Source organism: Rutilus rutilus, assembly GCF_951802725.1.
Source record: "Rutilus rutilus genome assembly, chromosome: 9".
In the NCBI taxonomy this organism is placed as follows: Eukaryota; Metazoa; Chordata; class Actinopteri; order Cypriniformes; family Leuciscidae; genus Rutilus; species Rutilus rutilus.
The window spans coordinates 23,857,121-23,884,110 of record NC_140223.1 but is presented as its reverse complement, the minus strand read 5'-3'; the positions used below and the strand labels follow the sequence as shown (position 1 = coordinate 23,884,110).

The following is a 26,990-nucleotide window of genomic DNA, read 5'->3' as shown; positions in this document are numbered from 1 at the left end:
AAGGGAGGGCACCGTCTGAAGCGTCTTTCTTTGTCCAGTAAGCCTTGAACATAATTTGCTTGTTGTTCTTCACCCTGTCTAGTGATGATAAGATAATGACCGGAGAAACCACTGGCTGGTATTTGAACTGAACAAGAAAACATGGCGTGCTTGTGTACAGTGTTTGTGTGCACTGTAGTTGGTTGTTTAACTGACACCACGCACACACACAACACTTTAATCGCCCACCCGTTTACAATGAAGTCACACATGGGGATTTCCTTTGCTCTGTTCTCACTTTGCATTCAGCGTGCAACGCTCGCTTGCGGACACGAAGGTTTAGAGAAAAATGCTTATGCTTAATTATCACATGCTTGTCCCTCATTGACGTACTTATTTCAATCTTCTGTGGCATCTGATTAGTCACTTTGAAACAGCTCTTTTTCTCTGAAGTCCTGTGAAACATGAAATTTGGCATGATATTTTTTTAACGTCTGATGTCATCCTGTTTTTTCTCCAAGGATTTCAATCCACAGAGCTTCATATGAAGTAAAGGAGAAAAGTTCATTTCTTTATGTTTTAAGGAATAAAAACGAATTAGAGGACAGATTGTGTCATTTTAAAAAGCAAACAGATGTATGACATCAGTGAGTCTCAAATCAGTTGTGACAGCAGTCTGTGTGTGATTGCCATCTACAGGTGAAGCTGGTGAAGTACATCAGTAAACAGTTAGAGTGGAAGCAGAGTGTTCCAGAGGGCGAGCGACCGCTGGTGCTGGACTCTTACCCACACCTCACAGACTGGCTCCACACCATCAACCTCCGGACAGAACTCATAGAGGTAGCAATATGTGTGTTTGTACTCAATGCATTTGTGTCTTAGTTCCGTTATTGCCTTGAGGAATTTTAAAGTTGACCATATTTCCCTGCTTCATGACCTGTATTTGCTTCTTTTTTTTTACATATACAGTATAAGAGACTGTTTTTTTCACACTTTAAGAATGTAGAATAAATATAAATAAATACATGCATGCATAAATAAATAAATAGGATAACATTCAGAATAATATTTTTACGTTTTTCCCTCAATTTTGCATTATCTACTAACCATTTTATTAAACATCACATAAGGCACGTTTCTGTTTATTTTATTATACAGCAATATTTAAAACATGAAGTTTGTTTCTGTCTATTTTACTATACAGCAATATGTAAGGCATGAAAGTACAATATAATCTCTTCTCTTTAAAAACAGGCTTGTTAAACTGTATCTTCTTCTTAAAGAATGTCTGTTTACAAAATGTCTGTTATTGGAGGGTTTGGACAGGGGAGGAAAGATGTTTTGCTTGCTTGCTCCTCGCTGTGGTCTCTGTGGCGTTCCAGCCCTCGGTGGATCCACACACCTGATCCCACTCCAAAGCTCAGAATGTGCAGTGTCAGCCACTGTGTTAAACTCTCCCGTCGGTCTGTTTTTAGACTCCAAAAGGGGTCTCTCTCTCTGCCAACCAAACCTCCCTCCCCCCCTCGCCCCCATACTGTCATACACAAAGCTGACCAGAACAGCACTGCATTCATGACTGCCTGGCAAATGCGTAGACTTATTTGTCTTCAATAGACAAGGAAACACACAAACAAGGAAATAAAGAGCGTATACAAGACTGAGGAACAAAACTTTAAAAATAAAAACAAATTTTCCTAGTGGGGACGAGAGAGGTCACTTTGCGGCTTGCCTCTGATTAGCTGACTGCTTCACTTCGGTCACTGCGGTAGGACAGCATGTTTATTTCCTTGTGTTTTTTTATTGTCTCTTCCAGTTTTCCTCTCTCTTAGATGTCCCAAAATACTTGCCTTGTCATTGTAAACAGTCCATTTCTGTCTGTCTGCCTGGTTTCACTTTATGGCCCAGATTGTCCAAGTGCTGACCCAATTGTAACAAAATTGTGTATTGTACAAAAGTAAACAAAAATGTCTTTAAATTAAATTAAATGTATTGATATTAGTAATTGTATGATTATATTAATAATTAAAAAAATTCATTATATTGGCAGTCAGTAATTTACCGCACAAAACATTGTGGTCAGCATTATTCTTTTTGCAAGAAAATACATTTAATGTAGTCTGGAAAATATTTTGATTTACTTTGAGTATAGTTACAGTTATGTTGACTTTTATTTTGTTTTATTATTCTATTTTATTCCTATAGTCTGAGACCCAATTTTGAGTTAAGTTGCCCTAATCACTGCCCTAACTCACTAAGTTTGTTCTTTGCTGTATCACACCAGGCTGCTAGAGAGTGATTCACAGGGCAGGAATGCATGCATGTGGCAGGACACCCATAGGCAGCCTGCCCCTCTCAGAGAGGACAGAATGGGATAGAACTTTCTCAGGAAGAGCAGAGGAATGCTATTCCTCTTGCACTCTCAGAAAAAAATGGTACAAAAGCAGTACCCGGGACGGGACCCTTTAAAAAGGTACAAATATGTACCTTTGAGGAACTAATTTGCACTCTTTAGTTACCAAAGGTGTAAAGGGTACCTCCCCAGTGACAGTGACCTTTTTTTTTTGAGAGTGTGTGGCCATCAAGGTGGGACTACGGCCAATTTGGTTGTATTTGCATGATTAGACAGCTTAGGGGTTTCATTGGAGATATTTTGCATATGTGTGGCTTGTGGTTCCTGGTGCGTCTACAGAACTGCTAGGAAACACCCTTGATATTGTTACTGCTTTGTGAGTATTTGTTTACATTGCAGTTACTAGAAATGGAGAACTATCTAGGGTGTCATCATACTGTGACTGATTATAATCATATGTGTTGTTATATAAAAACTGTTATCATACTTTATATCTGAGCATGTTTAGTCATACTGACGTCATGATGTCACAACCTGCTTCATCTGATATCATGCTCTATATGAAATTACAGTTGACCTACAAGTATTAGGCATTAAAGCACACAAGTATGTATAGCATCTGTGAGCTAATGGTACTAGCACTTTTTATTTATAACTAATGTCACTCTTCTTTTTTAACTAATTATTTATACGGTGCTTTTTGTGTTTATATGAAGTCACTGCTTGAAATAATGCTTATGCTATGTTTATTTAAAATAAACACTACACTGTAAAAAAAAAAAAAAAAACATCCCCAAGTCAAAATGTTCTAGTGACTGCATGACTACATCTAAATTTTTCAATTGAGCCAATGTTAACAGACTATTGCAACAAGAATTGCACTTGGGCCAATTAAAAAATTTAGATGTGACCAGTCACTAGAACATTTTGACTTGGAGAGGTTAGAATTTTTTTACAGTGTACTTTGGTTTAAACATTTGTTATGTAAGGCAATAACATTTAGAATTTAATCCAGGTGTCCAAATACTTTCGGGGCATATGTAACCATCTGATCATATCCAAGGTTATTATCATCAAGTATAAAAAAATATTAAAAACATTTTTGTTAATTGAAATAAAGCTGAAATAGTTTAATTATTAATATAAATATTAGATGCAGCACTAAAATTAACCACTGGAAATAAATGTTAAAAAACTGACATAAAATAAAATCTAAATAGTAATATTTAAAAAAGACAAAAAAGCACAAAACAAAGTTACTAAAGAATAAAATAAAAAATATACATGAAAGCTAATTCAAAATATGAATACAAAATATAATAGTAATACTAAAATAACACAGATTAATACGCATCTGTTGTGTGCCAGAGTCAATGAGCAATAACCGAGAGTTGACGTCACTACACTTTATTTTGTATATTGTGACTCATTCCTTGATGTTCCCAGCTGCCACAGTCTGATGGGATTTCCCATTGCTCAATAACAGTGAGTGAGTGGCGCAACAACCATGATGCACCATTCAATTTTGTGTTTCTCTATTTCTTGTTGCTGTATTTTGTGGTGGTGACTGACTATGAGTTGCTTATGGTATATAATGCTGATATTAAATTAACCAGGGTTTAGAGCGTTTGAATTTAGGCAGTCCAAAACATGCCAACGTGTGTTATGGAGTAAGTCTAAAGGGCACAGGCAGGAGTGGTTGTCTGAGTCATATTTCTTTTTTGTGGGTCACATCCTGTGGATCCACTACAGGGCTTCCTTAAGGCAAAGATAAAGAGAAAGAGATAGAAAGAAAAAAAGAGTCTGTGACAAAAGCAATCTCACTCAAACCTCTGTTTCCTGTGCTGTACCCCCTTTCTTGCTCTTCTTTGTTCCTCTAATGTGGCCTCTCTTTTGGCACAGGATGATCACTCATGCACAAAATGGATGGTGACAGGTCAAAGAACGACTTAGGCCAGCCTAACCCTCATTAATCTTAGTTTCACACAGTCACAAAGACATCCTGCTCAGTTAATAGCATCATAAATGGTTCTTTTTGAAGAACATGTGGAATTTGTGATGTCGGCTCAGTTAGCGGTTGTGGTGATGACAAGGATGTTCAAAACTGCATATTTCTGAAATCAACTGTTCAGTGGGTTGCCTGAACAACTAGTCGGATAATCTGTTTTAAGGAAACTTTGTAGAATTAGGCTGGTTTCAAGTTCACCTGACCCCAGTCAGAAGCATTTCTAAGGGGGCCTTTACACAAGAGAAACCGAATGGATGCAGAGTCTTGAACATTTGAACTATTCTGAACCTGAAGTGGCATTTTAGAAATGCAAAAAGCATTTTATTTTATTTTATTTATTATTTTATCTTATGTTTTTATAGAGAAATTTATCTTTTGATAATTAGTTTTCCACTTTTGCTTGTGGAAAACAAAATGTCAAAGCTAAAAGTCCATGGTACTCTGGCTATCAAGTTTATTTGCAATTTATTTGCTATACTATTGTCATACAAAAGTTGTTAATAAGTGAATTTTTCATGCGCATGTTCTCTTCAGTACTATTTTATTTTATTTCTGGTAGAAATTGATCCTTTGATAATTAAGTTGTGCCATTGTGGCAGAAATGACCACCTTTTCCTGTGGAAATTGCATGGTTGATTGCATGGCTATCAAGTTTAGTTGAAATTTTATTTAGTCCTAATTAAATTAGAACTTTTGATTGATCGATTGATTGACTGATTAAAAAATATACTAATTTGTCATACACACAAGTTGTTCAAAATCGTCTTTCATATCTTTGGTCGGAGGTTTTCTTCAGGACTATTTTATTTCTGGGAGAAATTGGTCTTTTGATTATTAAATGATAGCACTGTGGCTCAATTGACCACTTTAACCGCATGGAAAACGATATGTCAAACCTGTCAAATTTAGTTGTATTTATTTATTTAAAAAAATGATACAAATTTGTCATACACAAAAGTTGTCATAAAGTGTTTTTGGTTGTATTTCTTCTGGACTACCACTATACCCCTTCCAAATAAATAAATAATGCAGTTAGTTAGCTGCATATTGCCCCTGAGCCGACTAGTTGACCACTGCAACCCATACTTAGTTGAGATAAGGGATGTTAATCTGCACACAGGAAACTGAACGGCTCAGTTGGTGACCATGTGTTTTTAGGAGGAGTGTCCAGAGCTGTGGAGAAACTTCCCAGGCATGTTCACAGGAAGGATAGATGGGAGGGACGTTGGGGAAAGGGAGGAGGGACGGGGCGAGTAGGAGGGGAAGTTTGGGTTGGAAGGGAGCAGCTCTCACAGCGTGACTGACTTCTGAGGAGAGACTTTGATTTGGTGTTTCTGGGATATGAGATTTAGGAAAGGACAACTTCAGTGGAGAATATCTTGTGGTATAGTATTCTTGACTGCTTCATGTTTTGGAGTCTCATTTTAAGACTGTTTTGTTTTTGATGTTTGTCGGTTTCCTGCCTGCATGCAAGTGGAGTATCAAGAGCCTCTGTGGTCATAGAAAGTCTGCAAACGAAATTAGCAACGGCAGATATCTACTAACGCTATGTTTTAACACATCAGGCTTATGTCAAGAGGCTTGCAAACTCACAAGCTTGTGAGGAAGTTCCTCATTTGCTATTTGTTTGAGATGCTTATCAAGTTAAAATTCCACTGAAAGGCTTTTTGAGGGAGGCTTTGTGTTTTTTATCTATTTATTTTGTTTGTGAGGACACATTTTGCCACTTTTTCTGATTGATTGTAGTCTCACTCTACTAACAGACCAGCAGTAACCATCACTGTCAACGACTTATTCGTAATAATTATTTGTCGGGGGAGTTTACCTGGATGATTTGAATTGTGGTGGGTGGGAGTTTGTGTGTGTTTGTTTGGACGGAAACTTGCATAAAATGCTGCGTCTTGCTTTTATGTTCAAGCATCACTCCCTGTGTTACGTCAGCTCATAAACTCAGGTAAAAGGCATGTTCAGACATCACCTCGGTATCGGTATGTGTCATTTCACCTGCTCTCTGCCCCGGCTTGTCTGTTTTTAACACAGCAATTCACATACTTATTAACTCAGATGTATACAAGTCGTATAGATCAACCAAGATGCGTATTTTACACTCTCATTATGTACATGTCCCTGTTGTGAGAATAGAGAAATGGAGAAATAAACAATAATATGTCCATTAGATTCATTTTTATTTATGTTTATGGAAAGATCGCACTTATTGGTTTGACTTAGGCTCCGCTTATGTTAATATTGGTCTCTTGATCTTCCAGCTGTAAGGAAAATGTGTGGATAGTATTTGTTGAGAAGAGATCTGTGCTCTTAATTCTGAGATCTCTGGCTGTTGTTCAAAAAGGAAGTTTCTATAAGGATGCTGGAAGATTCCCATTCCCCTGAGTGCCCTGCATGCCATTTAGAAGGCAGTTTCACTTGTTTATGTTGTGCTGTAATACAAACACAATTACATGTGTAAAGAAGGACATGCCACTTTTATTTGACATTTAATTGCTATTATTTTTAACTCTACATATTTATAAAATGTTTGTATTTTAAAAACAATATATATTTATCAATATATAATTGATGTATTTCTTTTTAGTATAGTTTATGTAAGGGATAATCCACGGCTAGCTGTGCATTAAACGATTTTAATGCACGACATGGAGGCAAAGAACCACCCGACTCGTTTTAATGCACAGCTAGCTGTTGATTATCCCGGTTATACCATGGCATTGACAACTTAAAGTTGTTACTGATGTTTGCAGTGCAATATTTGACTGAAAGGGTAAAAAATTTGCTTGTTAGATCTAGCATTCTGCCAGCTTTGAATCAGACGCAGAGATAAAGTAGTGCATAATATTACATTTATTTGAATGAATGAACTATAGCATTTATTTGAATTAATTATCGCGAGAGAGATAGAGCGAGAGAGATGAGAGATGCATGTGTGAATTACCTGTTTCTTCAGGATCTCTCTCAATGAACAACTTTGCTGTGAGTTTAATTACTTAAAAAACAGTGATGTTACCACCTTGTCGCTTAGAAATATAATGTAGCAATTCAGTAGCGAAGCTACTTCAAAGTCGCTGTGCAGCATTGATAAGTTTCTGTGCTCCTGAATGTTCGATCTCCGAGGCTACATTCACGCTGCAAGCCTTACTGTGCTCAATTCCGATTTACTGCTCAGACCCAGAAAAAAAAATGTATAGCTGTTGTATGAAAAAAATCGGAGGACGTTAAAGATTTCAATGAAGAAGTTTATTGCAGCATAGCAGTAACAAAGTGCACAAAGCATTTTGGAATCCAAAAATGAATCACAAATAATCTCTGCTCAAACATTTTATACTGTATTACATTCGTCTTCCAGCTCAACATATAAATTAAGCTTTGTCTTAAACGTAAATTGAGGATAATAATGAAAGTAATAGCCTTCCGGTCCCACATCTTTGACATTCTTTCAGATGGGAACACCCAAATGTTAAGGTGATAAGATTGTTTGAAATCCCTGATAGTCATATTCATGCATCCTTTTTTAACACAGGATGGTTCTTGATGGCCACTCCCACGCTATAAGTGATATAGTATCACTCCAGTGGTACTATTTACATATTACTGAGATTAGGAGGAATTGTCTCTATGATAATTAAGCTCTTTTTAGGGAAGGAGCATATTCTAATACATATCTTGGAGTGAAAGCTGGGTCTTCAGACTATAATTTCTTACAGTAATGTAGGAAAAATGATGAGGACTTTAAAGATCTTGATGAAGAAGTTTATCACAGCATAGCAGTGACAAAGTACATGAAGCACATTGGGTTCATCTGTGCCAGAATGAACCCAGACTAATCTCTGCTCAAACATTCTATACTGTATTACATTCGTCTTTGTGCAGGCGATGAGTAGTGCTTGGTTTCCTCCATACGTGATGCTTGGACCTGAGATTCATCAGACCAGAGAATCTTGTTTCTTTCAGTCTGAGAGAGTCCTTTAGGTGCTTTTTTGCTATTTCCAAATGGGTTTTCATGTGTCTTCACTGAGGTGAGGCTTGTGTCTGGCCACTCTGCCATAAAGCCCAGATCGGTTGAGTGTTGCGGTGATGTTCGTCCTTCTGTAAGTTTCTCCCATCTCCATATGGAGCGTAATCAAAGTGACCATCAGCTTCTTGGTTATCACTCTAACCAAGGACCTTCTTTATCGATTGCTCAGTTTGGCTAGAAGGCCTGCTCTAGGAAGAGTCCTGGTTGTTCCAAACATCTTCCATTTAAGGATTATGGAGGCTACATGCTTATGTGGACCTTCAACATGTCTCGGTACATCATGTCTTGGTTTTTGCTCTGATATGCATTTTCAGCTGTCAGAACTTTCATTGAGAGGTGTGTGCCTTTCCAAATCATACCCATTCAATTGAATTTGCCCCAGGTTAACTCAACTCAAAGTGTAGTAACATCCACAAGTGAAATTGGAATGCTCCTGAGCTTCATTTCAAGTGTCCCAGACCCAGAAAAGGGTATGAATACTTATGCAATGTTTTTATTTCTGTTTTTTTATTTTGAATAAATTTGCAAAGTTATCACAAAACTATTTTTGCTTTGTCATATGATGTATGGTGTGTAGATTAATGTGGGGGAAAAAATGTAAAGTAGTTGAACAAGGCAGCAACATAAAATGGGAAAAAATTAAGGCATTTGAATACTTTCTCAAGGCACTGTATTTTTAAGCTACTTGCATTTAAAAAAAAAAAAAGTTATAATGATATAATAAATGTTTAATGAAATATTTATGTTTCTACTCAATTCTACTTTTTTAAAATATAAACATTTAAATGGTGGCTGTCATGAAAAACATGACTGATTTATTCAAAAATACATTCAATATTGAAGAACAGGTTAAGTGAAAATACAATGAATTTGGAATATAATGCATACATTTAGCAAAATGCTCCTCTCTAGGGCTCATTTTTCTAGCTGACTAACAAGTTTTGAATGGCTTTTCTGAGGTAAATCTAATATTACGTGACATTGTTTACGAGCTGTTTTATTGACGTCTTTCGGGGGTTGAGCGGTTACATGAGACATGATGTGGATTTCTGTATCTTTATTTATTGTTTGAATTTCGTCAAATAAAATTGACAAATTGAAAGCTGAGATTTGGTTTCATATCAGAGGTAACAAAATGTATTGGATGGGAGGTATGCTACAAAGCTTCTTTCATTCATCAACTGAAATTAAGAATCGATTTCAGCTCTTTAAAATGAGTATCAATTAAATTTGAGAAATCTATATTTTTAACCTAGCCCTATCTCATGCGTCCTGTTATCTATTCATTTACCATGGAGATCACACTGACCACAGCGACAACTGTTGCCGGGCAGCTTCTCAGTCATGCGTTTGAGTAAGCGTGTGTGTGTTGGGTGAGAATTGAAATACGGCAGGGAGACGCCAAAGAGCTCAGGAATGTTGTAGGGTGGAGGAATGTAACAGAGATGGTGGACAGTGAAAGAAAACTGGACTGTGCAGGGTATCTGGACATTGGCTCAGTGTGGTGCCATGCGATGCCAGCAGTCTTAGTGGCAGCGAGGGGATTGTAGGGGGCTTTATCACCTAAACTTTCTCTAATTACTATATAGACTCCATTCTGTCTGTTTACTAGAGCCACATCAGTCTGCACAGAAATACCAAAGACTGGTCAAATAAGACAATATTGAGTCAAGAAGTAATATCTGGTGCTGTTTACTGAATAAATACCAGTTTACAAGAATAATGTACAGTTAATTATCTGTGTCCATTTCTGACTATATGCAATGATTATTGTTTTATTCTGTCTTCCAGGCAGTCCCTGCGAAGCTGTCCCTGGATGCTCTGCTGCAAATGTCCAGTGCCCAGGTGGAAGACACCATGAAAAAACTGGGCTCTAGCAGTGAGGAGTGTTCCCGCATCACCGCTGCCCTCTCCTGTCTCAAGAGCGCTACTGACACAGGTCACCGCTGACTCCTTCCTCTTTCCACTCTTCATGCGGCACCGCTCTAGGCTTTTTACCTGCCTTCAATTCTGTAATTTATATTATGTGTACATTTGCTCCAAATTGGTTGATTGTTTTTGTGCCACTACTGTTCAAAAGTTTAAGTTTGTTTTTTTGTTTTTTTTAAGAAAAAAATATACTTTTAAATTAAAAGGGTGCATTAAATTGATTAAAAGTGACAGTAAAGACATTAATAATGTTACAAATTATTTCGATTTCAAATAAATCAAAATAATTCAAATAGACAAAAAACATCACTGCTTTCCAAAAAAAAAAAAAATGAAGCAGCACTAGAACTGTTTTTAACATTGACAATAATAAGAAATGTTTCTTGAGCAGCAAAATCAGTATAATAGAATGATTTGTGAAGGATCATGTGACACTGAAGACTGGAGTAATGATGCTGAAAATTCAGCTTTACATCACAGGAATAAATTACTTTTTTACAATATATTCAAATAGATGATGATGAGATGCGCATGTTGAGATGATATTTGACAAAATCTCATATGGAAGCGCACAAAAAATTTCGGACTATCGCCAATGTTAGCAAGATTGGAAGCAAAACTTTTAATTTATGACCCAGTGTTATTAATAACTATAACCCATTGTTATTATTATGACCCAGTGCTATTATTATTAAATAAATAATATTTGTAGTTATTAATTTATTTTTAGTTATAAGATTTTTAGTTATTATTAACTAAAAATCTATAAAAAATTATTTATTTGTCAGTTGAAATAAAGCTGAAATAAAATATCAATATTACATGGAAAAGGTGAAGTACTAAAATAACTAAAAACTTAAATAAAAATGTATTAAATTTAAATGAAAGCTAAATATTTAATAATAATAATGACAAAAGCACATAACACAATTACTAAAATTTTAACTAAAATGGAATCTCAAAATAGAAAAATAAAAGAAAATTCTAATTATTAATAAATGCTATAATTGTTTATAAATAATACTAAAAATACCACTTTTAGTCAAGGTCTGCTGCCCTGTAGTGATCATCCACCTGTTCCTGAATTGTCCTAAAGTCTCTCGCTTTTTGTGTTTTAACAGGAGGACTTCTCAGGAAAGAGGGCATCCCGTGGATTGCAGAACCCACTAAACGTGACAGTACCTCTGCTGACCCGCTGTCTTGTTCTATGCGTGCACCTCAGTCTTACAGTCCCAACCCAGTCATCTGGCCCCCCTCTTCTGCTTTGCCTGCCCCTCGTTCCTGCGTCTCCGTGTCTGCCCTACCCTCAACGGACTTCCCTACAATTGTCCACACTCGCTGTGATGTGCTGACGGACCCCTTCTCGTCCTCCCCGCAGCTGAACCACTGCACCTCCCGGCTGCTGTGCACCCCTCCAGCCACCCCACCACCCAAAAAGTCCGGCAAGCTGAAGCCCCCACGAACTCCACCACCCCCCTCCCGCAAGCTGCTAAACCTCTTTCCCAGCATCACCCTCACACGCAGCAAGAGCCAGAGCCAACTGGCCAACCGGATAGATGACCCTACACCCAACAAGTAAGTTCAGCACTCGTTAATATTTCATTTATCAATGTATTGCTCCATGGCATGATGATCTCTTCTCAAAGTTTGCTTTGAGAGGGTTTTTTTTGATGAATAAGTGGTTAAGTATTGTTAAGTATGACAGGATTTGTGTGAGTGTGCTTCTGGACTTTAAAAGTGATTGTCTAGATTAGAGCAACATTCGCTATTTGACACCTGCATATTATTTGAATGCAAACTAGATTTGCATTTCGGAAATTGCAGAAGGAAATCCAAGTGCTGGCACTGGTTCTGTGTAAATGAAATGCCCTATCAGACCTATAAGTTGTCAGTCAGCTACACACAGAAATCAGAAATCACACAGTCACTGTGTGTGTGGCTATAAATGATTAAACGCATGCAAAAAAACAAAAAGGCCAATCAAAAGTCTCTTACCATACCTTACAGTACATTTTCTCAGGATTATTTGATTCATTTAAAGTTAGAAATCGAAATCTTTTTAAACCTTATCAAATGTCTCTACTGTTACTTTTGATCCATTTAATGCATCCCTGCTGAATAAAAGCGATTCATTTAAGAAAAATCTTACTGACCGCAAACTTTTGAATGGTAGTGTAGATCCATTTACATCCATTTGATGGCACTTTCACTGCTGTCTGTAACAAAAATGCATCCATTTGGACATTAGCCTGCATCATCTATTGATTTTTTTTTTTTTTTTCTGATACAGCCTAATTCTATAATGTCGTTCTATAATGATGTCAGAAACACTTTACCTCATTGTACATTCATGAAGTAATGCACTGAGGAGGTGATGGGAGTGGAATATTTTAATCTGAAGGGTGTGACTATTTAACAATAAAGTCTAAAGCATTAGTCACAGGGCTAACAGTAACATGAAACTACACAGAAATATATGCTGACATCTTGATGTAACTGTGAATTTCCAGACTCCATTCCACACATAATGAATATTCTGTCATTGTTTAGTCACCCTCATGTTGCTCCAAACCTGTCTGACTTTGTTTCCTCCAAACCTGTCTGACTTTGTTTCCTCAGTGCTGGTTGCACCTTTTCCATGCACTTACAACGAATGGGCACTGGAGCTTTCGAGCTTCGAAAATTATGCAAAAGCACCATCAAATGTCATATACGGATGATTTGTGTACATTATTCCTAGTCTTCTAAAGCCATATGATAAAGCCATAAAGGAACAGAATGAGATTTATAATTTACATTCAGTGGGCTGTGACTTATTCATTGAATCGGTGAGATCTGTCCAAATTGCCAGTGAATAACAACTTAAAGGATGGTTTGCATAAAGCTATCTTATGGAGTTTAGAAAGCTTGGAACATAGCTTAAAATAACGTCATATGGACCACTTTTATGATACTTTTATGGTGCTTTATTGGAGTTTTGACAACCCCGTTCTTCATTACACTGACATGAGTGGCCTGGATAAATTCAAAAAAAGTGACCATTTGTGTTCCACAAAAGGACAAAAATCTTTGTTACATTGCATCTATGTCTCTTTAAAAAATCCAGAGGATTTTCAGTTATATGTTGCACAACATTCGCTTCACGTAACATGTTGCCTCAACTCCAAAAATTTGGAATGATATTTTGCCCTGCAGCATGAATGTAGAAATCCTTCTTAGACAAAATGTCCTTCATTATATTTTAGTTCATGCTTTTCATATGTGTACCATGCAATGTTGCCCTGCCCCGTGTGTGTTGGGTCTGTGGGAGCGGACTGCTGTGTCATCTGAGATCACTGATGGCCAAGGTCCAGGCAGGTTTTGGACGGGGGTGGAATAGTTCAACACTCCCCCTCCTTCCGCCCCTTCACGTAGCCCCAGTGTTTCCCGTTAGCACAAGGCCGAGGTCAGACCCCTTCTCAGACTCACTGGCGTCCTGCGCTTGATCATTCCCGCTCTTCTCCTCTCTCTGAGCCAGTAAAAGTCTTCTTTTGGAGCTCCTCCTCAGAATCTGTGTGTGAACTGAAGTCCACCGCAAATCCCTGCATGTGAAGCTGCACGCCTGCATTTGTACAACATTCTTTTAATATTTGTGCTGGCCAAGTTGCAGATGTGTTTTTATAGAAGTTCTATAGAAAGATTTCTTGCTGGGAGGAGGTCATTATGTAAGCTTTCTGGGAATTCTATTTGTTTGCATTGTAATAATTCCAATAAAACAGATTAGGGTAAATAACAGTCTTAAATGGCACCTATTACGCCTCTTTTCACAAGATGTAAAATAAGTCTCTGATGTCCCCAGAGTGTGTATGTGAAGTTTTAGCTCAAATATTTTTTACAACATGTTTAAATGGTCATTTTTTGGGGCTGAGAAAAACGTGCCGTTTTAGTGTGTATCCCTTTAAATGCAAATGAGCTGCTGCTGCCGGCACAGGGGGCGGAGCCTCACCAGCTAACGCTAGCAGGACAATCTCATCTCAAAACAGGAACTCTCAGTAGCAGTATTCATTTCGACCCGGAGTCGGACAATGATGGTTATGGTTCTAACTTATTTGTCATCTGCTTTTATCCAAGCCTGCTGTAGCGGACTGCATCCGAATGATGGCCATAAATATACTGATGAGTTTAATGAAGTTTATTGTACATCACACAAAAGATGAAGTGTCAGTTTTACTCCAGAAAATCACCATAAGAGCTGAATAAACACAGTATAAGAAGTGCACATTAAAGTATTATCCATACACTCCCTCTCTCCCTTTCATTATCATCAACATACACAGTGACATACACAAAACACTTGTTACAACTAACAGTAAACAAATATATACTCAGCTTTTCAGGGGGTGCCTAATAAACTGGTAGACTTTATATCCGTAAAACAACTCCGATGAACTGTAATAAAGTGCGCGCTCTCCCTTTCATTACTGTCGTGACAAGTAACGCACCAGAGACTATAAGCTGGATCACGAAAAGTTGGTACAGACCCATCCACGAGTAACAACGAGAGTAAATGATGACTGCTATGTTCATTCTTACATCTTATAACAAAACACCTCAATCGCTTAGGAGACATTCTTGTCTACAGCTGCTCCGACGTCGACACTAGCTCACTCAGCTGTGTTTAGCTCACTCAGAAACTACAAACGGCTTCTTTTGAGACACTGCTTATGATTTTTGGGGATTTAAAAAAAAAGCACTGGGTGGATTTTTATCATTATAGGGTGGTTGTGTACACACACTGCCAACAAACACGTTTATGTTCAAACACCATGTAAAAGTGAATTTTGCATAATAGGTGCCCTTTAATGATTTCAGGTTAAATTGTAAATTGTCACAATAGTTCATTTTAAATGTTTCTGCAGTGTAACAAATTATTTTGTTCAAAATGCAAAATATTTTATATTATTATAAATTTTTAGCTATTTATTTTTATTTTATTTTATTAATGAAACTAAAGTCAAATATTTAATTATTGTACTTATTATTCATTATTCAAATTATTTATTATTTTAATTATTAATTGTTTAATGATTACGTTTAAAAGGTCTCAAAAATCAAAGTGCACAACAAATGGAATCATTGTCTCTCAATAGAAAGAATCGATTCTGAACTGCATGAAACGAGTCGTGTGTAATTCCAGCCTTACTTCCTGCACTAACCTACATAGGTTTGTAACAAATTTGCATAATGCCATCCTATGGTCTTCATTGGCTGCTGGTGAACAAAGTTTAATTTTACCCGCCCTCAAACACTGTAGTTGTAGCTGAGGCTTGGAAGAGTTTGGGTCGTGTTGTCGACATGTCGAGAAGATGCTGTTTTCTGTGCTGCCAAAGCCAATTCACTTTGCATGTATTTCAAAAGGATGAAGATTTAAATGTATATTATGAGAAAATTAAAGTTTTTTTTTTTACCTTGGATGTATATAGGAGAAACCTTTAAAATAGCATAATAGTTACTTTTGATGTCAACTACCCAGATACTAAATGTAGTTTTGTGTCCCTCAACCTGCAGGAGTGGGAAGAAAAATAAGCCGCTTCTGAACGTGCAGGTAAACGGTGGAGGAAATGGCTGGGAAGACTCACCCTCACGGTCACCACTGCTGTCTGCCCGCTCCCCCTGCATCCTACCAAATACGCCCAGTCACCTGGGAGATCCTGCGGGTATAAGAAGTACGTTTTCTTATTTAGCCCTTGTAAAAGACTAGCTGTGTACCTAGACAGCATTTTGAGTAATCACAAATGTGCTTCCATCATGAAGGCTGATCCAAAGACAGCAATGCTATGCTTCCTTTTGAGATTTGTAGTGTATGTATGCTTATTTGAGTATCACAACATTAGCTTAGCAACATGCTAACACTAAACTTAAACTTAAACTTTAATTAATTTTGAGTCCAATCCGTGTGTCTTTAACATCATCTAGATAATGTTGCAACCCACGGAAGCTCTCCGTTAATCATGAGGAAGGATATCGGTCTGGATGTCACACACAGGTAATGACCACTGAACTTTTTCCTGTTTTCATTATTATGTACTAGTTTGTCTTTCAACTTCCAGCACAAATGAAATTGGCTTTCTTATTGTGCCTCCTCAGGTTTTCCACCAAGTCCTGGTTGTCTCAGACGTGCCAGGTGTGCAAGAAGAACATGATGTTCGGTGTTAAATGCAAACATTGCAAGTAAGTGAAGGCAAGAAACATTTCTGAAAACCACATCTGACTTTCTCCCTGCTAATGTTTGCTTCCAACTCTTTTAGGGTGAAGTGCCACAACAAATGTACTAAAGAGGCCCCTAAGTGCAGGATTTCATTTGCACAACGTAAGATTTTGTAAAAGTTGTAATATATATTCAGACAGATTTGTGCTGCAGATGATCTAAAGTTCTGTCCTGTTCTTTCAGTTCCAAACAAGATCAGAAGAACAGAATCAGTACCATCAGGTATCAACAACCAGGTGGAGCGACCGGCAGAGTCGCAGCAGTACGGAACGTTGCCGAAGGCAATAAACAAAAAGGCATGTAGCAAACCACACAAACCAGGAAGTTGCAATTCTCATTATGCTAACTCCTTGTATGTGCTGACTCAGTGGTTTTATAAGTCTCTTAAAGTTGAAGTGTCATTTTTAAAAATAATTCAATAAGAATTAATAAGAAGTATATAAATGTAATGATCATTTTAAATTATTTAAGATCATTTTTATTTCTTTATTTTAATTTTTCAATTCAAATTGGTCATGCTAGTGACTTAGCATGCGACTTCTATTTCAGAATTTGTCATAACTGTTTCAAACATCCATTTTTACACCTTGTTTCTGGAGAACGTTTTCTAAGATTTGTTTTTCCCTTCAGGACCACCCTCCATCCCTGAGTCACCTGGACTCCAGTAGTAACCCCTCCTCCACCACCTCCTCCACCCCCTCCTCACCTGCCCCGTCCAGTCAGAGCAACCCCCCGAGTGCCACCCCGCCACCCAACCCCTCCCCTAAGGGTCACGTTGACAGTCGCTTTCACTTCCCAGGTCAGTCTCGTTTACACAGATATCACGGAATCTCATTTACCCTCCGCGTCTAAGACCTTTTAAAATTCGACACGACAAGAAGGACTTTCTTTTTGAAGCACAGCAGGCACTTCTTCGTTGTCTGTCTGTCCTCCAGTGCTCAGAATTAACCTCTTGGATGAATGTATACTAACCTACTAATATCTGCCCTTAATGTTCCGTTCTGCATTACTAAAGCATTTCTAAATCGTTTCATTACTAAGGAATTCTTACTGATGCATAACACGCTAGTTGTTTAACTGGGTCTTTCTCTTTTCCTTGCGGACATCTGTCTGTTTGTCCCATTCATTAGCTGCCTGCTACTTTCAGCATAGACCACAGTTTGTCTTCCCTGGTGAGTTCATCCACACCATAAAACTCTGTTATTTACCCTTCATGAGCACCCTTCTGAAACCTAATATGACAAATGGGACATCCTACGGCCTTGTGTCCTTTGCAAGTCCACAAGATCGCAAGTGCACAAGAAGTGTGGGATTTGGGACAGGGCCAGTGTTGCTAACAGTGTTTAGACTGTGATGTGCTGCCTCCTAGGGGTTATCTATGGGAATTGCTTTATTTTTTTAGTATTTTGCATTTTCAGCTCTCTGTGTACATGCATGGAGAATCTGAAACGCTAGAAAAAAATCTAGTGTATAGTTTACAGTTGTTAACACGCAAAAACTATTGCTATTGCTCAAATCCTTAACTTTAATCCCTAGGACACATTAAATGTATCAAAAGTGACAGCAAAGACATGTATAAAATTACAATCGAATTCTATTTCAATCAAATGTTCTTCTTTTGAACTATTCATCAAAGAATCCTGAAAAAAAAAATGTTTCCACAAAGAATATCAAGCAGCACAACTGTCACAAAATTAGTAGCAACATTGGTGTATAATGTTGAAGGTGAACTTCTGCACTCTGAAGTACACTTACACAGCTCATGTAATCACACACTAAGAATCCCTTTTTTTATCACAGACGTATCCAGTTCCACGCATCCAGATGGTAGTTGCAACACTGGGTAAGGCAAGACTTCTCAATTACTGTTTTTTCAGTATTTCTAAAAGTGTTTTGACCCCGGACCAGCTTAATGCAAGTGTCATTGGTTTTGGTTCCTCATTTTATTTTCTGTCCATATTCCTGAACTATAGCAGTGACTGCACACATTTTTGGTTATTGCTTCATCACAAATTAATCATTAAGTTCACTAAGTTCCCACGGAACCAGTGTAGCAGCACTGAACTTCCACTGCAAGTTTAAACTTATTATGCATGCTTCATTGAAGTTCATTCAGAAGCTTTTTACTCACCTACATGTCGATCCCAATCTGTTAGATTGGCTTTCTTCCGTGGAACACAAAATTAGATGCCAAGCACCAAAAAAGCACCATAAAAGTTGCTTAACATGTCTTCTGATGTCATTTGATACCTTTGAATGAGAAAAAGCTAAAAGTTAATTAATTATATGCTGAAACACTGAAGTTTTTAAACGGAAACTAAAACTATTAAAAAAGTTGTTGTTTTTCGCTATAATTGAAATTAAGCTGAAATAACACAAAATATAAAAACTAGATGAAATATGAAAATTATAAATGTTGCCTTGGCAACTAACTGAAATAAAAGAAGTTGAAGTACTAAAATGAATAAAACTGAAATAAAAGACATTAAAGTTACATAGACATATACAATAACTAATTAAAATAACAAAAGCACAACTGAAAATATTAATAGTATAATAGTATATAATACTACTAAAATAATGCTGTCTCAAATATCATTTAATTCAAATGTTTCACATGAGGTTTTGACGTCAGAGACAAAACAGTTGACATCAATGTTTCCTTTATTTGTGACCCACATTAGAAAGTCACATGGGTTCAGAAAAACGTGAGTAAATAACAGAATTTATATTTTCAGGTGAACTATCCCTTGTAAATGATCGAGATCATACATAGTATTTATATACTGCTAAATGTTTAAATGTGTTGAGTCTAGCGTGTCTTCTCTCCCATGCAGAGAAACAGACCAGTTGGAGGGTAATGTTAAGCAGACATCAACAGGCCAGAGGGAAGCTGTGGTGAGTTTGCAAGAAACACCTACCCCCCATAGAGCTCTCAGGAACTGAAAGTGTTTGTGGGCATAGTTTCCAGTTTATAGTGGTGGTCACATGCTTTTTTTGCGGTCAGTGGGTTTACGTGTAGTGACCCTGAAAACTAAAGAGACAGTACTTAAACTTTTTAGCTTACATCTGCATTTTGAATTGTGTAAACTCAAAACCTATTCTTCTTATTCAGGATGAGGAACAGCAAGGGGATGACGGTCAGGAACAGGAGGGATCGGATGATGAAAGTGAAGGGGATGAAGTGGATGACCTGCCCAACTGCAGGGGCTACTGGAAGGACCACATAAGCCGTAAGGCCAGCCAGACTAGCGTTGACCTGCGGGAGTGGGATGTGCCGTTTGAGCAGCTGGAGCTGGGAGAGCTGATCGGTAAAGGCCGCTGGGGGAAGGTGTGCCGGGGCCGCTGGCACGGAGAGGTGGCCGTTCGACTGTTGGAGATTGACGGTAACAATCAGGAGCACCTGAAGCTGTTCAAGAAGGAGGTGATGAACTACCGGCAAACGCGACACGAGAATGTCGTGCTGTTCATGGGGGCCTGCATGAACCCGCCCCATCTGGCCATTATCACCAGGTTCATCTCTTTCTGCTCTCTCTTAATGTTGTGTCATTCATGTACACTGACATTCAAAAGTGTTGTTTTTTTCTGAAGAAGAAATTAAAGCAAAGGTGCATTAAAGGTGGGGTAAGTTGTTTTGGAAAATGCTGTTGGCCAATGTTGATGTTCAAAATCAACCCAAACAAACACACCCCGTCTTCATTGCTCCGCCTCCAAAACACACAATCCAATCCTAACAGCCCTGCTCCGAGTCGGTCTCGAACCCCGATCCCCTTGCAAGCGAGTCGAGTGAACTAACAATGACTCTAAACGCCGCATTCACTAGCAGTCGTCAGCGAGACTCACGCTAGCTGTCCTCCGTTACGCACAGAATCGAAGAGAGGATGTTTGTTTGTCATAGCAGAAGGGCAACAAAATAATGCTTCACGAAAAATAAAGCGTAGATGATGAACGAATGACAAGGAACCACAAAAAATAAATGTACAGTACACAATAGTAATTAGAGTTGGTTGTTAGTTGCCAACAGCAGCTCCAGACACACAATGACACTCAAACCCAGTGTTACTCACGTCACGTGTGGACCCGACATCCGCGTCTGTTTTCGGGCCTTCCCGCTTCGCTCTCTCCAGCGCTGGACAGCGTTTCTAATATTAACACGGGTCCTAAAGCTCTTGTCCAGACATAACCCTTTATTTTCCAGTGATTTCTTCTGAGCTTTTCTCTTTTGTATTGTGTCTCATCTCTTTTTCTGCAGTCTTTCTTCAAATCTCTCTCTCTCCTCCACCGTCATACGCCTCCTAATGCTGATTGGCTACACGTTTGTTGTTGTGTCAGCCGACTAACTTCCAAACAGCATATTTCAAAAATTACTGACTCCACCTTTAAATTGACCAAAAGTTACTGTAAAGACATATAATGTTACAAAAGATTTCTGTCTGAAATAATGCTGTTTCGAACTTTATATTCAAACACAAAAATATTGTGGAAAAATTATGTTTTCAACATGTTTCTTTGAGCACCAAATCAGCATATTTAGAATGATTTCTGAAGGATCATGTGACACAGAAGACTGGAGAAGCTTTGCCAGCACAGGAATTAATTTGACATTTTTTTAAACAGTTATTTAAAATTATAATATTTCACAATATTACTGTTTCTACTGTATTGTTGCAATGCATCCTGGTGAGCATTGGAGACTTAAAAAATGAACTTTTGAATGCTAGTGTATATGTTTTGAATGTTTAATATGGGAACATATGTGTGTTTGGATTTTGATTGATCTATTTATCTATCCATAGCTTTTGTAAAGGACGGACGCTGTACTCTGTTGTCAGGGACTCTAAACTTGACATCAACAAAATAAGACAAATCGCTCAGGAAATTGTAAAGGTATGAAACATAACATGCAAGACATGTTCTTGGTTTTATTTTAAATGATTCATCAATGCATGTTATTATCCAAAGAAAATTAAAGAAGGGACTTAAATTTCTATTGCCGCCATATTGAGTGCAATGGTTATGCACTTATACTGTCTTTGCTTTAACTGTTTTTTAAATTCTACAGGGAATGGGTTACCTTCATGCAAAGGGAATTGTGCACAAAGATTTAAAGTCCAAGAATGTGTTTTACGATTCAAACAAAGTAGTAATCACAGATTTTGGCCTGTTTGGGATGTCTGGAGTGGTCCAAGAGGGCAGGTAAGGGTTCATGTCATGACTGCAGTATTATAACAAATTAATAATCTTATCACACAGTATGTTTTGTTAAGAGCTTCATTAACGCATGTGTGTGTCTGTGTGTAGGCGGGAAAATGAACTGAAGCTGCCACGGGGGTGGATCTATTACTTAGCTCCAGAGATCGTGCAAAAGATGGGACCAGGAAACCAAGAAGACTGTTTGCCCTTTTCAAAAGCTGCTGATGTTTACGCCTTTGGGTAAAAACCACATCTTTGTTATCACATCTGCATCTCACCTAATGTGCCTATAATGCAAAAGCTTGGTTTGGGTGTAAATGTTTCATTTCTGCTTACTTTTTTCTCACAAGTCAACACTATACTTTTTCTGATTGATCAATCACTTTAAATGCATTTTGAAAACAATATATTGCATGCCAACAATGGAGTTGATCAGTTGCCTGTGAATGTGTCTTTCTTAGCACTATCTGGTTTGAACTCCAGGCCAAGGACTGGCCCATCATCAACCAACCAACTGAAGTTTTGATCTATCAGCTGGGAAGTGGAGAAGGCCTCAGAACGTTACTGGCCCAGAAGGGTACAAGCCTGGGCAAGGAGGTTACGGTGAGTCCAGGCCCAGTACAAATAAAATGATATATTATTATATCAGTGGCGAGCGGTGACCTTTTTTAACCGGGCATGCTGGGTGGCGCTGTAAAAAAAAATGCATCTGGTGCAGATCCATTGGATCATGGGTTTATAATGGGTTATAATAAGTGAGACGCTCGCGTTCGATCTAGACAGTGTGGTTAGCTGCTCAGTTGCTTACTTTCATGACGCATAGCAACACAGCTAAAGTATTCCTAATATGTTTGACCTTTTATTGAAAGAAGCATACATTTACCTGTTGATGCCTTCACAAGCAGTTGAGTCAGGCGTGACGCGCGAAAGGGACAAAATATGCTGTATTTTTGTAATTCCGCTAGGTGGCACTAATGTTACAGAAACTACAAACTGCACCTTTAAACGGCACAGCACATCTAAATCAGAGATGACAAATAATGACAGGCGTCAATTTAAATGTATGCCAGAAGTTTTTTTATTTAATTATTATTATTATTATTATTATTAAGAATTGAAAAAAAGTATAATATAATAAATATGAGTAGCCTGTTATAAATGCAATATAAGTCAAATTAAATAAGTTTTTTTTTTTTAAATAAGCTGAAAAAATGCAAATAGATGACTTTAACAAATGCATAGACTATTGATTTACAGCCTCAGATAGTTACAGTAGGTCTACTTACAGTAGGTTAACAGTTTTCATAAAAAATACATTTCCTTATGGAGAAAATGAAATAGCCTACTATGAAAATTGTTATAGTTGTGACTCTTTTTTTCATTTGATTTAGTCTATTTAGTTTTGTATCAAACTGTGAAGGTAATATGATGCCATAAAGAATCGCATGCATTTGAGTAATGTACATAAGATTGCAAGCGTAAATTAAATTTGCATGTGCAAGAGAAGATTTGTAAAGGTGTAAATCGCCTTTCAAGTGTAAGAAAAAAATATTTGCAGCATTTTACTGTTATTCGTAAGTGTAATTCATGTATTTTGAAACTGCAGCTTCGTGCTAACGCAAAATAAATAGGAACTGTGTTCTTCTGACTTCCATTTTTTTCCGCACTTACACTTTTGGCACGTTTTTTTTGCACAAATACGGCCAAAAGCACCGCAAGCCTGTGAACAGCAATTTGCAACCTAAAACAACAGAGTCAGGAACTGCTAAACAGATTGATCACGTAAAATCAACCTTTGTGTAAAAAAAGAAACTGTTGCAAATGTCTAAATTACTTGTGTACATGAGGCAAAAAAGTTCCCGAAATAACCCGATTTGTACAGTTGCGTCATTCTTTTAGCTGCGTTTACAGTTTTGGCACGATTCTCTCACTCATTGAGTTTTGCAAGCGTGAAGAGGAGGGCGGGTCCACCTTCTTCATGTAGCCAATCAAATGAGCGTCTCTGACTCTCGATTTACTATTATCTGATTGGTTCAGTAAACACGTCAGTCATCAGAACTTTTTTCTTCATTTGGCTCAGCATCGTTCTCGTTGCCAAAATTGTACTTTGCACACATACATGTTAAATAAATAAATTAATCATGATTGCTTAATAAGCTGATTACCATTAGGCTGACAATGAGTTAATACTGAATTTCGAGCTGGTGTTAACGTTATTGGATTGAATTCTTGCACATGCAAATTTTATTTACACTTGCAATCTTATGTGCACCTACACAAATCTTACCCTGCACATGCGATTCTTTATGGCATCATATTACCTTCATATCAAACACAATGTTATTTTCGTTGATCGAGATCTGGCAGCAACTGCACATTTTTCCTCTTGGGTGAGCGATTCTGTGCATGAAATCCCCCAAATGACAGCAAACCAATGAGAACGCGGGACAATGATGACAATACATAACAACAGCATAGGCGCCAAAGCTGCTGTGGATCCGGTTACCCGAAACCCTCCATAACTGGCAGATTATCGGCTAATAAATAAATGACGGAGAGTATCCCCAACATTTTAGCATGTACGCTTTATGATACATGTCCAACAAGGGAATTTATAGTAATTTATAGTGTTAATGTTAATTAGAGAGTCCATGAATGGCTTGGGTATGCAGAGCATTCACAGCTTATATGGGCCGCACGCCCATGTAATATATATATGATTATATGATGCATAATATAATATGGTAATTGTACTCCCACTGTAGGAGATCCTGTCCGCCTGCTGGTCCTTTAAAGTTGAGGACAGACCTACATTCACTCAGCTGACAGACTTACTAGAGAAGCTGCCGAAGCTCAATCGCCGACTCTCGCACCCCGGACACTTCTGGAAGTCTGAGGAGTATGTATCCTAGACTGGACCGCTGGCATGCTGCGGATCCCCCTTTTTTGGAGGGTGTAGTTTAGTGAGCATGGAAACTAACTGATCGTTTGGAGCCGACCTGTGCATTGTTTTGTTTTTTTATTCTGAGCCTTCTTAATTTTACACTATTGGATTTTTTTAGTGTAGCGAGTGTCAGGAGGATGCTGTGCATGAAATCAACTGAACGAATGCTGTGTCATATTTGGTCAAACCATATGGGGCGGGATAAGTGATGAAAAAACGAGTGTATGTTTGTGTGTTTTTCAGCTACAAAAGTTTTTGCCTGTTATATGAATGGTCTGGTTTGCTAACATGTGTGAAGCTTGTGATTTTATCATTTATTATTCATCATATAGAAATTCAGAATCAGATACTGTTCTGGTTCAGAGGGAAGGTGCCCATTTATTATACCTGTTACACTTTGAAGATGTTCATATGTCCAAATATCTGGCCTGTGGTCAGTTAATGCACCTGTTATATTTAAATAATATTGTTTAGTCTGTGGTGGAATGGGCACAATCAGAACATTGTTTTTATAATAAATAAAATAATGACAATATTTGTAATTATATTGTTATTATTAATCAGTAAAAACAACTGAAAAGCCTTTTATGGAGAAAAAAAAAAGAAGAAAAAAGTAATGTTTCTGTATGTTGTTTCTGCCCTTTTTCTTGTGGGTCTCTCTCATTCTCGGAATGGGCCGAACTACTGTGATCACATCTCTGTCATCTGCTGTTCCTGTCTCACCGCCAACACGCCACTTTATTTTCTCCCCTGTGCTTTCCTGTCTTCTGTTCAGTGCATGGCATCACCACTGTCTGCGCGAGCACTGCAGTCCGGGCCTCCGCTCCCGCTGTCCCTATGTGTACAAATACGACCATTTGTCCACGGCTGCCGTTAACGTTAGCTTGGCTGCTGCATTCAAAGAAAGCAACTGATTCAGATGTCTGATTCTATTCCTTTTATTTCCTGTGTGATTTATTGATTTCTATGCTTCTGATAAACAGAGCGTCTTACAAATCTTGGCACTGCTCACCTTTGTGTTGCTTTTCCTTAGCAGTACTTTTAGTCTCTTTAGCTTTTAAACCTTTTCCTGTTCTAATACTGAGCAAAGCCATTTCAGCTAAACTTTGTTCATGGAAAATATGCTGATAGGATTTCCTCCCTTGTTTTTATTACGCTAGCAGATCTTGCCATGTTTCAAATTCCCCATGTGTGCCGTCACATGAATGAAATGTGATCTCCATTGCACATCTGGTGGTCAAGACCTTATGCTTTTGCAATCTGCAACCCTTTTACTGTATTCTTACAGAAGTGACTTCCTTTTTCCACATTGTTGCTCAAAATTAAGATTTAAATGAATAATATTTTACCAGATGCTAATCTGGCCTACTGAGCCCTACCAGGACAGTTAAAGAGCCTCTAAAATTAAGGGTCCTGACGAGGTATTTGTAATATCATAAAGTATGAAAGATATTTTGACCCAGCAGGATGGTGTTCAGAAACTTTTCATGTCTAATACCTCTCGTGTGTGTGTGTGTGTGTGTGTGTGCGTGTGCGTGTGCGTGTATGCGCGTCAGTCAGAGTGAGTGTGTGAGCGTGTGCATGCAGAGTTTTGGGTGATTTATTTGTGGTGTTATAAACATTGAGAGGATGATTCTTTTAGACTGCAGTGACTGTTCCCATAACAACAGACAATAGAGAACTATTGTTTTATTTATTGTACAGCTAAGATTTCTTATATTATTTGTACAAATTTTTATATGTTTCCATCGCAATATTTTGAAAAGGTACTTTACTTCTGTTGTACAGCTCTTTATATACAAAGTGTCTCAGACATAAAATGTACATTTCTAGAGTGAGATTGTGGTTTTAATGTTATAAAATTATGAATGCATATTTTTGTAAAGCTTTTAGCCACTTGTCTGTAAACACAATGTAATTTTATCCTGGCAGAAATAATAAACAAACTTAACATTCATTTATCATTTATCCTATTCATGAGAGAGAATGAGACTGTTGCATAATACATTAACATTATATAAGTTGGAAATCTATCACTGGGGGAATAAGTCATCTACAGTTATACATATTAAATATTAGACACTTTATTAGGTATAACTTGCTAGTAGTGGGTTGGACCCTCTTGAACTGCTTTCATCGTGGCAGAGATTCAACAAAGTGCACTGTAAAAAATGATTTTCATGATTTGTTATCACAACTTTTTATCTTTTGTCAAATCAACTTAGATAATTAATATTCAGATAACATAATATTTTGAGTGTATGTTAATTAAACCAATCTCCTTCATAGTATTAACTCAAAATTTTAAGG

General features: G+C 37.7%; 1 protein-coding gene across 2 annotated transcripts in view; it reads left to right on the top strand.

Annotated features, from left to right (window-relative positions):
• The window catches only part of ksr1b (kinase suppressor of ras 1b), a 40,280-nt gene extending 13,643 nt beyond the window's left edge, over positions 1 to 26,637 (top strand). Inside the window, exons 2-20 of one of the 2 annotated variants that reach the window (XM_084418819.1) lie at positions 679 to 819; positions 10,159 to 10,306; positions 11,418 to 11,871; positions 15,844 to 16,001; positions 16,252 to 16,321; positions 16,423 to 16,506; positions 16,584 to 16,645; positions 16,727 to 16,839; positions 17,174 to 17,342; positions 18,344 to 18,386; positions 19,228 to 19,251; positions 19,381 to 19,441; positions 19,659 to 20,056; positions 21,340 to 21,430; positions 21,606 to 21,739; positions 21,845 to 21,976; positions 22,198 to 22,339; positions 24,502 to 24,635; positions 25,456 to 26,637. In XM_084418819.1, coding sequence (XP_084274945.1) covers positions 679 to 819; positions 10,159 to 10,306; positions 11,418 to 11,871; positions 15,844 to 16,001; positions 16,252 to 16,321; positions 16,423 to 16,506; positions 16,584 to 16,645; positions 16,727 to 16,839; positions 17,174 to 17,342; positions 18,344 to 18,386; positions 19,228 to 19,251; positions 19,381 to 19,441; positions 19,659 to 20,056; positions 21,340 to 21,430; positions 21,606 to 21,739; positions 21,845 to 21,976; positions 22,198 to 22,339; positions 24,502 to 24,635; positions 25,456 to 25,594 — 2,697 coding nt within the window. In that variant the 3' untranslated portion in view covers positions 25,595 to 26,637. Of the gene's footprint in view, positions 1 to 678; positions 820 to 10,158; positions 10,307 to 11,417; positions 11,872 to 15,843; positions 16,002 to 16,251; positions 16,322 to 16,422; positions 16,507 to 16,583; positions 16,646 to 16,726; positions 16,840 to 17,173; positions 17,343 to 18,343; positions 18,387 to 19,227; positions 19,252 to 19,380; positions 19,442 to 19,658; positions 20,057 to 21,339; positions 21,431 to 21,605; positions 21,740 to 21,844; positions 21,977 to 22,197; positions 22,340 to 24,501; positions 25,274 to 25,455 lie in introns of those variants that run through there. The other variant, XM_084418820.1, reaches the window with a different exon arrangement.
• Positions 26,638 to 26,990: the final 353 nt, after the last annotated feature.